This window comes from Nothoprocta perdicaria, unplaced genomic scaffold (genome assembly GCF_003342845.1).
Source record: "Nothoprocta perdicaria isolate Ctin4 unplaced genomic scaffold, notPer1 scaffold_547, whole genome shotgun sequence".
Taxonomy (NCBI): domain Eukaryota; kingdom Metazoa; phylum Chordata; class Aves; order Tinamiformes; family Tinamidae; genus Nothoprocta; species Nothoprocta perdicaria.
In genome coordinates, this window is record NW_020455807.1 from 49,328 (window position 1) to 68,094 (window position 18,767).

The window sequence follows — 18,767 nt, forward strand, 5'->3', positions numbered from 1 at the left end:
TCTGTGTTTCTCGAGCAACCTGCAAATAATTGCTTTTCTACTTTAGATTTAAGGAAGTCAGAGTAAAGCTCCAGTGAGAAAAAGAGCGTTTAAAATAATGTTCTGTATAGCTTTCTGTGGCTAACTTATGCTTTACAGCCTTGCAGAAACACAGATTCAAAAAACAAAGCAACAACACCACAAAAACCTGAGGGTGAGAGACTGATCAGCACACCAACCATCGCCAATTCAGCATGAGCTTTACAAAACCGCACTTTGCCTCACGGTGCTGCAATACTCACCGCAGCTGCACAGGCTGTATGTAYTCTTTCCTAAATCTTTTTAACTCGGCACTAAGAGGCTGGTCTCCGTTCTCCATCGCGATACGATCGGCTTCAGTTGGCTCAGGCTCTGGAATTTCAAATCTAGCACGGAAGACGCGTGCAAGCATCAGTTGCCTGCACAGACTGACCTTGCTCACAATGCGACAAATAAATGTTCATCAAGGATAGCTCAAAATTCAGGATTCCACAAGTTAGAACCTTATTTCTTGGTAAGCAAATGGGAATAATTTTTAGGTTTAGTAGTAAGTATATACCTTGTCATAAATATGAGATGATTACAATAATGCCATAAAAGTATCTAACAAAATATAGATTTCAAACACAAAAAGAACTTGGGATGCCGGAAGTAAGCAGAGCTATCTCAAAACACATTTTACTTGCAACCTTTGTGATTCTTAAATTTGACAACATTCAAACGGTGTCAGTAGAAATTAAAGTCAACCTCAAAACAAGAATTTWTTTTTTTAACAAATTTGACATAAAAAAGCACCTGGGTTGTGCTTCAAGGCACAGTATTTTAAAAAGTGACATACCTTTCTATCAGAAGACTCAGCAACTCTTGTGGCTTACAGAAGGATCTGTACGTTGTTAGAAAAGTCCGAACAAAGTTGGGGTCTACGAAAAGAATAATTTTGTGCTCGTGTCAGCAATTACCTTTTTTTATATATACACTGAACCAATTTTAAGACAGTTGTACCCTTTAAAATGAAGTATCCTGGATTAGCAGCTTGCTGAACAGATAGCATAAAACAAAACTGCTTCTGCAACAGTTCAGGACCTCTTGAAACAGCAATATGGCACAGAATTTAAAAACAATTTTAATTGACTGAATTCATAAAAATGACTGTCATCTAAATTATTAAGAATGAATTATTTTTCATCAACTCTGAAGATAAAAATAGATTATTGATGACCTTTCTCATAAACCATCTTATTTTTGACAACGACCAGGATAAGGAAACTCAAACGACCCAGAAAGTAACACTGCACTGGAAAGCAATGGCACAACTCTCTTCTCAGGGAGAACTTCTTCCCCAAACTGGTGCCACTTAGGACCAGTCAYGCTTAAGGCAGGCTAAGGGTTATTTCAGTTAAATGACAGGTACACTCTGAAATTGTATTTCTTTCACTTCAACAAAATCAATACGTTTCATATAAATTGACCACTTACATATCATTTTATTTAAATATTCAAAGCAAGTTTTAAAAACAAGTATGCAGAGCAAAAACGGAAGAGCTTCTCTCCATCACAAAAGCAAAGCCAATTGTTTTTGAGCGTGAGGAAACCCAGTGACTGCACGTTGCACAGAGTTCACAAGAAACAAGGTTAATGTCACCAGTGCACCAAAGGAACAAGCAGGTTGCAAAGGCTTCTCCACAACCAGATTTACCAAAAATACAAATGCAAACTGGAAATGTTTCTAAGATAGGGTATCTGAACTAGTGCATACAAAGCTTGAAGCAGGAGTCCCTACAGGCTGCATGTGTAATGTAGAGGGGGAAAAAAAAAAAAGAAAAAATGACAATATTTGACATATAACTCTAGATATCAACTACACAGGGTAGATTTGCTCCCACGAACATGGGAACATGGAGTTTTAAGATAATTCTTGAAATCCTACTCAGGTCTTGATCTAGGGAGCAGTTTACTGTAATGCTTTGCACAGATTGATCCCACATGGTACATCACAGCTCTCCCTTGTATTTCTGCTCTATCCAAATTCCAGTTTCCTAGACCACACGCTGGCTACTCTGCTGTAACCTCTCATTCCTTCATGATTGTTTCTTTCTTATCCCAATACCTCTTCCCACCCTCTCCTTTAAACTGTACAGCATGAAATCCCTTTTTTTCACAGGCAAAAGCACAAAGGCTGCTGCAGAAAGCACATCACACTTGTTCCCACAGTCCTCCTCATGCAAATACATGGTTTGTATGTGGTTTCTGGAGGATGGAGAGCATGGACCCAGGTGCCCACCGCCCCTTCCTTTGTGTGCACCTCTGGCCCTTTGCAACCTGTGAGGCAGCAGTTGCTTTGGAAAGCAGCAAGAGAAGGTACAGAGGGAGCTACTTAGAGGAAAACGAAAGAAAAGAGACATCTTTTCTTCTGGCTGAGAACTTAGTGTCCTCCCACTTCTCTTTTTATAAACTAGCAAGGCCAGGAGAAGCATTTCAAATTTGACTTCAAAAGCTGGGTGCAAAAAGACACGAACTGGCAGTTAAGGATTTGGGGAAGTCAGCAGGCAATGGGAGCTGTGGCAGTTGGGAATAACAGAAAGCTAATGGCTTCTCTTATATCTATAACTATCCATGTTCATCTCCAGCGTGGGAATAACTATCGCACGCTAATCTCCTAACTACAAGATGTGGCCCCTAAAAAACAGTCTATAATTGAGCACTGTGACTTCTGTTTTCATATCCTAGACAGATTTCATCTCCACAAAAGAGAAAAAAAAATATCCTCTGGTAGTAATATTTTCAGATCCCTGCAGGCTCCGTTTTCAGATCGGCAGTCCTCCCTGCTATTCTTTACAGGTAGGGTGAACTTTTACATGCAAAACGCATACTGAGTTTCACGTGTTTTAAACCAGAAAAATCAAATCCTACCTCGTTATCTCCCTAGCAAAATCTGTAACTTAAAATAGCGACACTATTTGAGCAAGTGTTAAAAAAACAGACAACGCTGGTTAGCCAGGATGTCTGCTCATGTGATAATTCTCTCTTCAATACAGCCAATTTGAAAGCTAAAAAAGAACAATAACTTGTTCTACAAGGATTTATAAATAATCACCCTTGAATTCCTTAAGAAAGGAAACGGACACTATGATGACGCACAAGCGCTCTTAACATATCAAAGCTTTAAAAATAGAAGAGCACTGCCCTATAGATTAAAAAAAAAAGCCCTAACTTTCAAACTTTGGTACCTCCTAACCTACCTGCTCTTGCACAAATATCAGAAAAGGGAGGAAATTCATTATTTTTTGAAATTATATTATTATGCACAACGCACATTAAACACATATAAATATAAACCTCTGAATATCAAACAGGGCCAAAATCTGAATTTCTGTGTGACAGACCATTTCTCTCAGGTACAAACACATGGGAAGCAGTTTTTACAGAGGAGATTTCTCTTTCTTAGCTGCTCCCATGCAGGAAGGTTATGGATTTCCACATGCTGTTCTAGCTCTCACAGTGACTGCGTGTCTTAGCCTTGCACAGCCTTACTGCGTAAGAGTGAGGTCGCTGGACAGTCTCTATTTTGCAGTGAAACAGAGAAAATAAAATACTTCTGATACACTGCTATTGTGCACATGTCAAAGAAAGGGAAGGAAGAAAATCAAGGCTGTGTGTGTGTGTCAAATACCCATGCTACAAATGGGGTATGGATTCTCGTACAGATCTCCGTACACGGCAAAAAAGTTGAGCCCAGGTTTGAGCTGCCTACGGGCTGCACACAGCCCATATGCTCCTCAGTACACAAATAAACCAACTGCTCTCCAGCAAGGTGCAATAAATTGACACAGTCTGGACAACTGTGCCTCCAAGTCTCCTTAAAATATCTGACCTGCAAGCGTAAGAACCTTGCAAAGACATAGGGCTACAAAAAGGCATCTTCTGGCTACCTACCCTGTTGCACTGTCCTGGAGGAAATCTGCAAGAGAAAAGTATGGGTTTGCTCTTGGGGCTTATTTATATAAAGGCAAGAACATTCTTTCAAGATGCCAGGCAAGAAAAGCTGCAGACTGGGGCTCTTTGGCAAGATACCACCAAGATACCCATTTTCCTGTGCCTCCAGTCTCAGAGTAAAACAGAAGTCCTGAACTCAGCTGCTCCAGGCAGGAAAGAATAACTGCAGGGTTACTATGGAAAGTTGGTGTCTTATGTGCTGCATGGCATTAAAAAAAAAAAAAAAAAAAAAAAAAGGAACATTTTACATAGTAAATGGCCCTCATTTCCTGTGCAACAGAGCCTTTTGGGCTGAATCACTAGATCTGTGTTCCTTGGTTCCCCTAGAAAAGACAGCAAAGAATAGTTAGAGTGACTACATTTTTCCTCACAGAAAACTAATTATAAAGCAGAAGGCACATAAAGGAGATGGGAGTACAGGGAAAGGGCCCTGAATCCAGCATTTCACTGTCAGACCACATGCTGAACTAAGATAAGGTTACAAACACAGGCTAAATCAGTACATTGCAAGACCATCCAATACATATAGATATGTATGTGTTTTTTTATTTCATTCGGTCAAATTGTTCCAGCGTGTCTATCAGTACCCACATCATCAGTTTTACCATAGCATAGTTTGGTCAAGGTCATACAAGACAGTAACTTCAGGCTTCAAGCATCCTACTTAAGTAGGGGCTGTTAAGCACAGAATTTAAATGACTATGGAAGAAGGTGCATCTACTCAATCAAATGCATCTCTTCCTTGCTATCCAGTGGGCTAGAAAAGCAAAAATACATTCAGATTCAATAATAATAATAAAAAAAAAAGAAAAAAAGACCTGCTTCAACAAGTCTCATGTTCTTTAAAACCTGATGTTTTTGCTTTAGGGAACACAAAAGATACTATTTTTGTTAATTCTTTGCCTCTTCCAACTTCCAGAAATTAAAAATATGTCAGAAGTCATGCCTTTAAAATTTTAAGCCAAAAGATTTATAAAGTATCAACAAAATGGTTCTGAACAAAACTGCAGGCAAAATAAATTGTGCTTATATTTCTAATCAATGTTAGGAAAACTAAACTGGGGTAAATGTGGAGAAAAGCACTAAAGTGCACTAAATAATCTTATTCACAAGCACCTTAAAATAAACAAAATACAGAACTGTCCTAATTGTATCCAGTTTATTCCCCAATTCTTCCAAGCAAATATTCCTGCTCCATGCTAGGTTATCAGTTCCATCAGGACCAAATACACAATGATTTAAAATAATCAAAGTAGAAAGGAGTGAATATTAGGAAAAGTACAAACAGTGAGATGCATGAAGATTTACAATAACTACCATAAAGACAGAATSAAAAGACCTTCAGCTTTTCATCACAAATGAAGAAAATACTAGGGAAGTATTACAGAAACCCACCAAGCACTGAGGGTGGACTCGATGATCCATTTCCTTTCATGTAGCTGCTTTTCACAGAGCTTCAGCCCAAACAGAAACTTGTAGCCAAATGTTCTTAAATCAAATCCCCACTGAAACCCTGATTAAAGCTAGGTGCTGAGGCTATATTATGCAGATGATTACCCCTAGCGAACTGGCATTCAGTCTGCTTGCTGCTAAGTAACTGCAYGTCTGCATGGATATAGGTAACAGCTCACAAGTTCAGCTGAAAGAACTGGGCCATAATTCCCTTCTGAAACACTGTCCCTTCGTACGTCCCCCCAGCTTGGGAAGTCCCAAGTGAAGGCAAGTTCTTGTTGCCTAGGGCACACAGGAAATAAGTATTGTCTAGAGCTCAATTCCCACAAGCAATTCCTAAATTTTCAGCCAAATAGGAATCATGGGTTTCATTTCTACTCCAAAGCAGATTTTTTTTCGCAGGTATAAATGTTAATTTAAAAAGCATTTCAGAATATTTGCAAGGCAAAGCATATTTCCTTCAAATACACTGTATATGTTTTGCTGTATGTATTTAAATAACAGAGCAGGAGCATGGCATAATCTAGTTAACACCCGTTTTAGCTATACAGATGAAGTGCCTCACCTGCATACATATGGTAAGTCAGCCTCTCAATGAGCTTGACCACGGTTCCAGCCTTGATGATGGGGATGCCAGACTTGGGCTGCATGTTTTCTTCAAACACAATATTCTGTTCGGAGTCTGGTTCAGCAAACCTGTAAAGCTCAGGATTTGGAAATCTCATCTGCTCTTCTTTTTCTTCCTGTAACATTGTTACGTCCAACATCCTTTCCAGCGTGCTTCTGTATTGCAAAGATATCAATGCTGCCATCCAGTTGTTTTTCTCCTCAGCAGATTTAGCAGCAAAAATAACACTGTTCTCATCTTTTAAGATGATTTCAAAAGCATGTCTGTACTCAGTAGTGTCGTCCTTATCGTTGATTTGTACCTTCCGCATAAAGAACTTCTCTTTCAGGCGATATTCTGCATTGCTAGCACCAGGAAGTCTCGGCTGGCCATGATTTGACTTACAGCAAATCATCAAGCCATCAAACAGAAATATGTGTCTCTCATGCTTTGCTCCTACGCGCGTGAGAGTTCCTTCCATGATGAACTCATTACAGCATTGTCCAATGTCCTTGCCCTCCCAACCATCAATATTTTTCTGGATTTCGTTCATTTTCTTAATTGCTAGCTGTTTCCCCTTCATCTGCTGAGTATAGAATCGGCATGCAGATTCACTTCAGTGAAGGACAGGAGAAAGGCAGCCTATTAGTATATTTGTTTTGAAAAAACACAACTACCACTAACACAAGATGAACTGAGCGATGAGAATTCCATTGAGAATACAATTCCAGAACTCAGGATCAGGACTCCTCAACTAAAAGTACCGTTACAGAACCTGACAAATATTTTTCCTCATCCCATCTAAGAAATGTTCTACTTATTTTGTATGCAAAAATGTTTTACCTAAATGCAAGCAGCCAGAAGCAGGCAAGTTGTCAGAGTACCTTCTTAACATGTCACTCATTTCCATAGTTGATAAACTATTTTAGAATGCATTAATTTGAAACAAGTAGATTTAGAGCAAATAAACTGTTAAATACATTCATGTCCATAAGCTCGTATACTTAAGATTATATACATAAGTCTATGTACTTATATTCCTAAGTTTACATACTTCACAGTACAGAACTTGTCTGGTGAATAGAATTTTGAAACCATTTTAAGAGTAAAATTGTAACAAGGGTAAATAACTAGTAAAGAGAATGTTATATAAATTCTAATGTTGAAGCAAACAGATCATATTACACAAGATTTTGCTATAATGCTGCTACTGAATTCTAGTTTTCTAAGAACTTAGTAGTAATTTTAACTAGGTACTGTACAAAAAGCTATTCTGATTACTTTCTACTTTCAAATTCAAAAATACTCTCTTCTAGACACACAGAAATGCACGTGTACAACACTTCTACACAAGTATTTATTAACTAAGCATAACTAACCCACAAAATGCTGGGATTTTCTACTTACCAGCGAATCCTCAGGAGGTCTCAACTACCAGTATGCAAAGACGCATAGAAATTCGAAGGGTTTTAAAACAATAACAAATTATCTTGGCTTTGATGTCACTTCCTCTGAAAAAGCAGGCTTGTCACAAACTATTTTGTTCATTGTTTACTAAAAGAGGAAACTGGGAGCCCTGGATTTATAGCAAAGCATTAAGAGCAGAACTCAGGAAAAACAGAGATGTGTTTACCTAAGCCTTCGTTTTGCAAGGCTTTTGGAGCATATCCTTTCCATACTGCTTTGAAGATTCAGGAGGGCAGTTATTGCTTGCTTTAAACACTCCTTATCCTCTTCATCCTCACTCTTTTCTTCCAATTGCTGCAAACATTGAAAGTCAAACACAAAGAGTGTTACAAGGGTTTTGGTGCCCACATGCCCAGAAGCTTGACCTAGGGAAAAGAAATCCAACCCTTTAGTGCTTGCGTGTGCTTCCAGTTACTACCAAGTACATCAAAGTGCGTTACTGACACAGACAAGTGAGACATTTCTTCACTAACATCCTAAACTCAGCAAGATCAGAGCAACAGCCACCAAGCCCTCATTTTTGGACAAACTCAGGAACAGGTGGTTACCTCAGACCTAGTCTGATTCACCTTGTGTTATCCAGAAGTAGAGCACCTAAAGGTGCTACTTTCTACGAGGCCTAAACGATGAAGGAGATACACCTGTGTACCATTCAACAGGACAGGATCAAACCTGTGGTGGAGACGGATGTTTGCGCATGATGGGAGCTTGACTACAAGTTAAGCAAACCTTCGTCAGATTTCTAAACAGAAGATTATGAAGGTTCTCACCTCACTAACAGCTTAACCACTCAATAACTCAGGTTGGGAGGGACCTTGGAGATCATCTTATCCGACCTCCTGCTTAAAGCATGGCCATCTCCCATAGGTTACTCGAGGCCTTACTAAGTTTTGACTCTCACAACGGAGAAACCCACCTTTCTAGACAACATGTTAATATTCCAAAACTCTCAGAGTGATCTTTTTTTCCTAATAGCAAATCAGAATATTCCCTGTTGGCTCCTGCATTTTCTCTATACACCTCTAAGAAGTGTGTAGCTATCTTCCCTATCCTCCCCATACTGATGCGCACACTGACAAAAGTCTCACCCATGGTGAACAGAAAGAAACAACTACTTCCTTCCATCTGCTACAAGATTCTTGCTAATACAACACAGTGCAGAGTTCGTGATATGGCCATTCATTGCTGTGAGGACAGGCTGCTGACCAGTGTTCAGGTCAGCAGCGTTCAGGTCAGGTTGTGTTGTCCACCAGGACCACAATCCTTCACGCAAGACACAGATGGAAAACGATAACCAGATGGSATTAGGAAATGGAAGCCAATGTTTAACCACAAAAGGGTTGGTTGGCCACTCATCAGCACGAAAAGTSACATCTAACTTGAGGTGACAAGATGGCATGAGGCAGAAAAGTAAAGCTCTTTGGAAAGGATACAATCACATTGCTGCTTTCCAGTGTAAAATACAGCTACTGTCCTCCAAAACACAAAACGCACAAGACTTTTGTGCCTGACATTTGAATGAGCCACAGAATAGCATTAATCCTTTCCGTGATTAGAGTCCATCACTCAGTACAATAGGTGTCTATGCCAATAACTACCTTTCTCTGTGGTTTTAGCCATAAAGAATAGCACAAGGTTTATTCTTCGCAGCTCTACTTCATGCAGCATAATCTGTCATACTCTTGACCTATATGGAAATAGCCATGAATGTCTACTAATGAGGCAAGCAGAGAAACAGAGCTGATAATGCATCATATCAGGCTTTCATTCAAGAACGGTGGAGGTCCAAGAACCAAGAGGCTAATGTCATCATATTCTACTGCACAACATATACATATGATCTTGCCTTCACTCAAGCTGGGTAGGTCATCTATGCTTAGAGAGACCCCAAGACAAATGAGGCAGATATAGGACTGCAGGAGAAAATCCTGAAACAAAACTAGAAGAAAGGAGTAACAACCACTAAGATTCTGCATCTTTCCTCCACAAGAGTTCAGAGGAGTTTCTTCAACTTTTCACCAATGTGCATCATCAGTTTGACTGGATTTCCCATCATCTCTGCCTGGCTACCCTTCAACAATAGTTAAGACTGTTTCTGGCCTAATTTTCTTGAAAACAAGGCTTATTTGATCAAACCATATCCCGTCATTTACCTGAAAGGCACGGTGTACAGGGCCAAATTCAAGGAAAAGGTATAACTAACAAAAAAAAGATAACCCATAGAGTCTTCTAAACTGCTATATAGACATTTCTCTGTGAAACAGAACGTGAGTTCACTTATCACAACTATTTTAGTTTGAGTTTAGTTACCATCATCTACTATCAGAAACGGTCTTAGTCAAAACTAACCTTAAATTTCCACGTCCTTTATCTTATACTATCCCTAGATAATTTCGAATAAGTGGTTATGAAACGACATCACTAGGAAGGCATTCATATGCCTCTGCAAAACCCATGGATTTTCTGCAGCTGTGCAGCACCCCCTAATGAATGAATCAGGTAGATGCCAAACAAAAGGGTTGCTTTGTTTATTTTAAAGTCTACTATGAATACCATACTGTTATTACAGAAAGGAGGTGCAGTTTCCTGCTTATTAGTAGTACTAATCATTAAATTATTATTTTCTTAGCAATCTTAGAAAAAAGTTTAAAATAATTTTAATAAAATAAGCAGTATTATAGGTACAGCATCCCAGGATATTCAAGGTGAACAAATTTGCTAAATGGAACGCCTCAGAAGTCTCTCACAAAAACAAAGCAACAACACAGTACTCTATATTCCCGTTTGCAAACAGTGAAAGTATGTCAAGAAGCAGAAAATGAGGTACTTCAATCTACCTGTTGTAAATATCTAATCCTTGGGTTATACAAAAATCAAGAAACAAGAAATTCCCAACAGATACAGAAGAAATCCTCCTTGTGCAGCACACAGTTAGAATATGATATTCCTTCCTTTAAGCTGTCATAGAGACAACTATCTAAAAAGGCAAGGAAGGAAAATGATGAGAATATAAAGATATAAGAGTGCTAGTAACTGTCATGAGAGATACAAAAACTTGCACTTCAGGTGCTGCCTCAGAATCTAGACTGATATTTCCCCTGGAAGATTACCCTAAGCACTGAAGTTTATGAACTGCACTTTCATGGATTCAGATGATGGGAGAGATCAGAGAGCAGATTCTGTAAGCAAAAGACATGACAGCAGCTGGGAGGGAGGGAAACCACATTTTCTGAACTGCAGTCCTGTATCTGTAAGCGGTCTCTGGATTGAAGGTGCTAACTTGAAACATCGAGCCAAGACGCCTGGTGCCTAAGAGGTGCCACCTAAGACACGGACCCTGTACACAGCTGTACTCAGACGCCGCTGCCTTAGAGTGCCTTTCCTTAACACTCCCTGGGGAACTTCTTCGGACATCCAAAATCCCACAGGGACGTAACCAGACTCTCGGGGGAGCTGGCAAAGGAAGCAYGACCCGGAGTACAACTCAGGCATCGTCTCTGTAAGCAAATACTAAAGAAACAAACAACATTCATGAGAACTGAAAACCTTTGCTCCACGTTCTGTTGTACCACCTCCCCATTTTCTTCAATGCATTTCTAAGAGCCAAGCACCTAAACTGGAAAGTAATGCCCTGAAAGGCAGATCAAGACGAATAAAAATTAATGCCCTGAAAGGCAGACCTAGGCGAATGAAAATGAGCAGGGTTTCTCTTCTGACAAACGCGGACCGACAGATGTGCTGGCACCATAAAGCAATACCGGGAGCCACTCTTCTTAACAACAGCCCAAGAGCTTACTGCCTTTCTGTAATTTGTCCAAATGATTGAAAACTAGTCCCAAAGTAGTGGCAGGCAGGAAAAAGCATTCAGAATCCTCTTTTTCTTTTCTTTTTTTTTTTTTTTTTTRAAAGTATCAAAATTAAAAATAATCTAGAACAGCAACAGGCGCCAACTGCAGAGAAGAATGCAAACAGTCCAAGAGGCACTTCAACTTGAAGAAAAACCCACTGTATTCCTTGGGATACACTTACAGTTTTAATGTGTTCAAAAACCAAAACCACCTTTTGTTTCCACACAAACCCAATTTCAAACACAGGAAAGCAAAAACATGTATGCAAGCAATTACCTATATGCAACAGTTTATTTAGATTTACATTACAAGTCTTATTTTCTTAAGAGTGAAACAAAACTTAGTATACTGCTGAAGTATGGTAAAGTTTTCCTCTCTGATCAAAATTTCTTATTAACTATGCCTTCTCCATTTCATTATAAAAGGTAAGTTACATTAAAACATATTTTTCATCAACACGTCAAACAGCCAATGCTAGGTATTACATAATTAATTACAAAAAATGAATCGGAAATGCAACATTAAAAGAGACAGGAAGTCACCACATACCAAATCTTAACTCACATGTTAACTATGGACAGTGTATAACTGTGCAAGTGTTAAAGAAACACAAATATGCAGCATTTTCAATTCACCAGTTTCCAGTTCACCACAAGCTTCTCAGTTCTTCCACAGTTTGCAAGTGATTTCAAAATATATCTGAAATATGTAGAAAGTTTGAGTATGGCAAACTTAAATCAAGCCCAAAGAAGGGAAACAATCTCAACGCAAGAAAAATGTATATTTAAAGAACTGCTACTTTGATTTCTCTTCCTTTGATTTGTTAAATGACAATACTATTCTGAAATAAGTGTCTTCTTCCAAATTAAAGTGAACACAGCAGAAAGTCAGGAAAAGATATTTAGAAATGTAAACCCCAAAGAAATTCATCAATTGACATTTCAGCAGTTCAACAGCTTGACGTTTTGCACAACAGGTTTCAAGGTGCCCATTTCCCGCTAGTATTCCCCTGAAAGGGCAGCGCCTGTTCGGAGACCCTATTCCACCCTAGGTAACATGCCAGTTGTTACTGCAGACTGCTGTATATTTTGCCTGAGGTCTGCTCAGTGRGAAAAAGGACACTGTTTTCAGTTTCTGAATTTCTTTCCTAAAGAGCCAAAGGAAGGGGTTTATCTATGCAACCAGTTCTGCCTTTTGAGTTTACACATCTAACATTTGGCTTTGTTTTCAAATTAGTTGATATTTTCATATGGGCATTTCCTAAATNNNNAGGCTAGTAGCTGTGAGTAGAAAGTCTACATGTACTTTATATGTCAAGTTTCCTAGCCTGGGGATACGGCCATTTTCTTGACATACGGCCACTTTCTTCTCTAAGTATAAGAAAAAAGTAAATAATTTGCTCCGCATTCTTCAAAATATGTGTATTTTTTTCATGTGCTGACATCCCTTCCATAGCATGTTCATTACCTTTCTGCAATCAATGTACAAGTTCACACAGATCCTTCCAGAGCCTACATGCTCCAAATTTCTCTTCTTTCTTACTGCCTCATCATTAGGACCAGACCTGCAGAGCACATTAGAAATTTAAAAGGCATAATTAAGTTGGTAACACTTACTTAGTTCTGTATTTGAAATACTGCAAATATTTACCTAAGTGCTTCCACACTTGAAAGCCAAGTCTTCTGCTTTCTTCCCCCAAATTTTCCATGACAGAAAAGACAATTCAGATCTGAAAACATCTTCCCTCTTTCACAGTTTCAAAGTGTCCACTGTAGTTGCTTTGATACAAATCAAGCATGATCTTTAACAGCCAAGTCTGCAAGGCTACAATGGATGATACTTCTATGCTTGGACACAAACATGTTAATATTTGAATGCTACAATGTGATGAATTTCAAAATTCAGGGGTTTGCTCTGGGAAGCAATGGTACAGCTCTGTTGATTTTAGAGAAGATTAAGAAAGAAATAGCATAGGGAATGAAGGACAAGAAAAATCCCATCAATTGCTAAGCAAAACTACCAACTTTGGCCATTTCTTTTTTTAAATAAGGAGAAAAAAAAGAAAAAAGCTGATGACAGCTATTACCATGCTAATGTTCCTGTGAAATTCTCCTTTATCTCTGCCCTTCTGCACAGATTTACAGACAGCACATACTGAAAAATGATTGACAGAACATGGAAAAAATGAGAACAGAGTGTGCAAAGAAAGTCTGGTGCAAGGGACGAAGTGGGAGCTGCAGGGTACAGCAGAAACTAAGAGATGCAGCTTTCGAAGGAGAAGCAGTATGCAAGCTGAAGACAGCTTGGTCTACAAAAACCATGAAGGTAGCTTCTTGTTTTACTTCTATTTGCTATTTCTGACATATTTCCACCAGTCTTTCCCGGAGATGCATCAAAGTGTTGAAGGAAAAGGTGGTCCTTAGCACTGAAGAACTACATCCGCCACATCGCAACAACAGCAAACACAGAAAGCACGGTGGGAGCTAGATTAAAATGCAAGATCCAAGGCCCCACTCACGTCCAAATAGTCTGGATAAACACCTTAGTGACAGGAATACCTCTCTTCAAGGATCTCCCTGTGTACAGAAGGCTACAGGAATCAAGGCAGGAAGAAAAAGGGAGATGACCTACTACTAATATAGCTAAATAGACCATGCATCAATGGAAGCATATCAAAGGGGTACAAATGTGGATGTCTCAGGAACCAAAAGGCTTACAGWGCTTGAAAGCCTGATCTATATCAATCCATCACCCTCATATGCATACTTGTACCACAACTTTTATTGTGAGGAAGAAAAAAAAATACCACAAAGTTTTTCCAAGTTGTTATAACACCTATTTTGTGAAAATTTAGCATTGAGTGTGATGATGCCACGTGAGTTAGGGAATTATGTAGCTTCAATTAGCAGAATGCTGCTGTCATTCAGAACTGGAAATAGACTTATCAAGTACCAGGGAAATTTTGGCCTGTGAGTGTTCCTAGAAAACAGATGAGGAAACAGGTCACTGAAATTCTGAAGAAGTGAAGGCAGCCTGGCCCACTGTCATCCTGCTCCCTGCTTAACAGGATCCAAGTACAGCATCGAGACCTGTAGTTAGCGGGGTCCCGCAGGGGTCAGTCCTTGGTCCGGTCCTGTTCAACTTATTCATTAATGACCTGGATGAAGGGCTGGAGTGCTCCCTCAGCAAGTTTGCTGATGATACCAAACTGGGAGGAGTAGCTGATAGCCCTGAGCGCTGCGCTGCCATCCAGAGGGACCTGGACAGACTGGAGGACTGGGTGGTGAGAAACCTCATGAAGTTCAACAGGGGCAAGTGCAGGGTCCTGCACTTGGGGAGGAATAACCCTGGACACCAGTACAGATTAGGCGTGCACCTGCTGGAGAGCAGCCCCACAGAGAGGGACCTGGGTGTCATGGTGGACGACAAGTTGACCATGAGGCAGCAGTGTGCCCTGGTGGCCAAGAAGGCCAACTGGATCCTGGGATGCATTAAGACGAGCGTCTCCAGCAGGTCGAGGGAAGTGATCATCCCCCTCTACTCAGCCCTGGTGAGGCCACATCTGGAGTACTGYGTCCAGTTCTGGGCTCCCCAGTACAAGAGGGATGTGGAGCTGCTGGAGAGAGTCCAGCGCAGGGCTACCAGGATGATCCGGGGCCTGGAACATCTGCTCTAGGAGCAAAGGCTGAGGGAGCTGGGCCTGTTCAGCCTGGAGAAGAGGAGGCTGAGGGGGGGACCTGATCACTGTGTACAAACACCTCAAGGGAGGCAGTGAGGAGGAGGAAACTGGCCTCTTTTCAGTGGTGGCCAGCAATAGGACTAGAGGAAACGGCCACAAACTGAGGCACCAAAAGTTCCACAGGAACTTGAGAAAACACTTTTTGACAGTGAGGGTGACAGAGCCCTGGCACAGGCTGCCCAGGGAGGTTGTGGAGTCTCCTTCTTTGGAGATCTTCCAAACCCGCTTGGACGCAGCCCTGTGCCACGTGCTCTAGGTGACCCTGCGTGAGCAGGTGGATTGGACTAGATGACCTCTGAGGTCCCTTCCAACCTTGGGCATTCTATGATTCTATGATTTACTGGTACAAGGAGGTGACAGCAGCACTGCCCAAGCGTTGCTGAGGGCTGTAAGCCAAGTGAAAGGAGCAGGATTTATTTTGTTTTCATCAGCTAACATTCAGCTTTGGCAGAAAAGTAATTTCAGGATATGGTGCATTAAACACTCTTCAAGACAATTCATTTTCATCAGAAAATTCCCTGCACACTTACAGCTGCTACTCAAAGAAAATCCCTTTGTAAAAAAAAATTATTATACAACAAAATACACATCCCCATCATAACTCCATTGTAGATGGCGTAAGTCACTGGACAATGGAGTGATATGCATGTGATATCTTATAGATACTGATAGATACATAAGCAACACACCTGAGTCCCATAGCTGGAATGAAAAAATAATATATACACACACATTCTGCAGAACTTATTAAATATTTGGTCCAAATAAAATGACCTCAGGGATCCCAAAAAGCTACATTAACAACAACCAAGTCTGAAAATGTTTTGTCTCCTTATCCCCTCATACCTACAAGCTTTTATTTTCTGTATCATCTTCCTCTGTGGCTGCTGCCAAATGCGTGGCTGACAAAGATGAAATGCGCCAGCAATGTGTGGAGAAAAGCAACCACATAAAAACTATGTAACCTCCTTTACAACACTCCCACCTCAGAAACAAGGTCTGTATCTTTATAACAGTACAGTTTTTAATCATATGAAGGATTTGCTTATTTTTTTTCTACCTGCTGTCACACTCTGGGAATCTTAGACTTGAGAGTGATTTTGCTGCTCCCCCAGCTCTTCTGCCAGCAGAAACACTCAAAACTGCTCTGAGTAGAATTGCCTTGCATCAGCAACAGATTTAATCAAGTTGCATTTTCTTCAGTAGATAAGCATTATTGCATTTATACATGGAATAGCATTTTTAATCTCTGATGGCCATAAAAGAAATTCATACTCAGTTACATATGCAAATACATGCAAAACTGTAGCATTTTGTTTCTATTTTTATTTCAAACCACTATTGTACATAAAAGCCTCTGTGTCTGGAAAGAAGGCAGACTACAAAGTGGCTTGAAGAAAACAAAATCATTTACTGACTACACAAATATTTTCTTAAAATAATTCAGAGTTGGTCTGAAGCTGAGATTTTCTCCTGTTAATATGCATTTAAGGAGGCTTCAGGAATAGACAAAAGCAAGGGAACTTGTTAATCATAGTGCCTGCGCTCTGCAGACAATGTTCTCTAATTGCAGATATAGAAAAAGCTCTGCAGGGTGACACAGTTGGTCTCATTAAGAGTCTAATCCTCCAACCTGGATTGGGTTACATGAGCTGCAAAGGGGATCACAAACCTGCTTCATCAACTTGCATTACATCCTGGATCCTGAGTCAAGCTGAAGCAGGACAAAACACCAAAGTGACATCCAAGTCCACCATGGTTTGGGATGTGCTGCCCAATGCAGCACTGGACACCCAGGATCAGCAGAAATGCACTCCAACTCCCAATAACTCACGTTTCACACTGTTATGCCTTCCCAAGGCAAATTTAAAACCATCAGGTTTGGAGAAAGGTGCTTTCTTATCTTGGAAGACCTTGACAAACTACTTTTTACCAAGTTACATTAACATAATGAAAGAGATTTAAAAAAAAAAAAGTTAATTTAAGGAGTATTTCCACTCAAGCTGAACTGCCAGTCTCTAGAGACCAACAAGCCATTTGCCATCTAAGAACATAGTTAGGGAAAAAGCCCGCCACCCACAAGATGTTATTGTGCAACGTAAGCAKCCTGAAAATTTATATTCAGCACACACACAATTCCAAGTAAAATATGCAAGTGACAAGATACAAAGTTCCTACTTGGGGGCTAAGTGTGCACTTGCGTGAAGAACAGATTTTTTGCAAAACAGAAAGCTAAATCCCTCTTTTAAATTTTTTAGGGTTTTGCATTTCACAGTTAGAGATATTGACATTATAAGAAATTCCCTGTGAAATTAGTCTTCAACTATTTATATTGTATGTACATACATTTATATACACATATGTTTGTCTAATATGTAAATATCTCTGTTCCATTTTCCACAATGTATTATTTTATCCAAGGAAAGTTTAACATATGCTTTGAGGTCTTTCTCCTTGGAAAAAGATGAATTTTCAAGTAGTCTTTCCATCACACAAAGCAAAGCAAGCAGAATACATATGCACAAAAACTACAGTAGCTGATATTTAAGCTTTTTATTTGCCAAACTTTTTACAGTATCTATAAATTCGCACAAAAAGCGTGATCCCATATGAGGCTGCTGCTATTTTGCATGATTAGTTTCTTGTTTACAAGTTTGAGGACTTTTAAACTGCTCAAAGGAAAACAAACGCCTTAATCAGATGCTAATTTCCCTACAAAACGAAAGCAAGAAACTTCAGCTAAAAATAGAATATGTATTTGTGTGTTCCTGGTGCCCTGCCAAACTTCAGGAGTGCTTTAGCTTCTAAATACGATAACCATCAGTGAATAGAAATTTAAGGAGTTTTTTTTTTGGGGGGGGGTAGTTTGCATAGTTAGAAGGTAACTCCAAGATGTATTTTAAACAGATCACTTCAAAGCATGCAAAATTACACAATACAGCTCCAAGAAAAATGCTAACTCCTTTATTCATAAACATATCTTTTTGAAGAGAAAAGACATGTTTTTTCGTGACATAAAATGCTGTGCCAACACTTTGTTTCCTCATACCCAGATACCATTTTTTGTGGCATTTTAACTCAACTATGAATGTACGTGCCTACAGTCCCCAAGTCAGGGCTCTTAGCATGCAAGAATTTAATACAGCTGTGTGTCAATGACATTGGTAGCATCATAAAACTAGAAAAAATGCAGGATATCCCCTTTGCAGCAGTTTAATTTGAGCATTTTTAGGATTACCAGATTGGAATCTGAATATTCCAGAGGCAAGGAAGAAGAATGTCAGCAGAGGTTCTTTGAAGAAGGCATTCACCTGCTGCACGTGCACACTCATATGAGCTGATAAGTGACTGCTGCTACAATAGCTACTGTTTCCCTTCACGTGCCCCTATTAGTCATTGCTGCTTGTTCTGAGTGTCTAGAGAGTCTTGCTAGGAGTGTATAAGGAAAATCCAGTGCAGGGACAATCTGGAAAACTATCAGATGTAGCACAAAACCCCATAAACAATCTCAGATTACATGGTGTGGAAAGTGAGGAAAAGAATTTAACATGAAGTGTGGGTCAGAAATAAGGAAAGTATTAATAATCTTCTGGAGTTGGGCTAAGCTTAGATCTTGGTTGACCCTACAAAAGATAAAATTAAG

General features: G+C 39.7%; 1 protein-coding gene across 1 annotated transcript in view; it reads right to left on the bottom strand.

Moving 5' to 3' along the window:
• Positions 1-18,767, bottom strand: part of SOS1 (SOS Ras/Rac guanine nucleotide exchange factor 1) — a 41,732-nt gene that overhangs the window by 10,741 nt on the left and 12,224 nt on the right. The window contains exons 8-11 of the mRNA XM_026048521.1: positions 7,704-7,831; positions 6,029-6,684; positions 857-938; positions 282-404 (exon numbers count right to left, since the gene is read on the bottom strand). Coding sequence (XP_025904306.1) covers positions 282-404; positions 857-938; positions 6,029-6,684; positions 7,704-7,831 — 989 coding nt within the window. The remainder of the gene's footprint in view (positions 1-281; positions 405-856; positions 939-6,028; positions 6,685-7,703; positions 7,832-18,767) is intronic.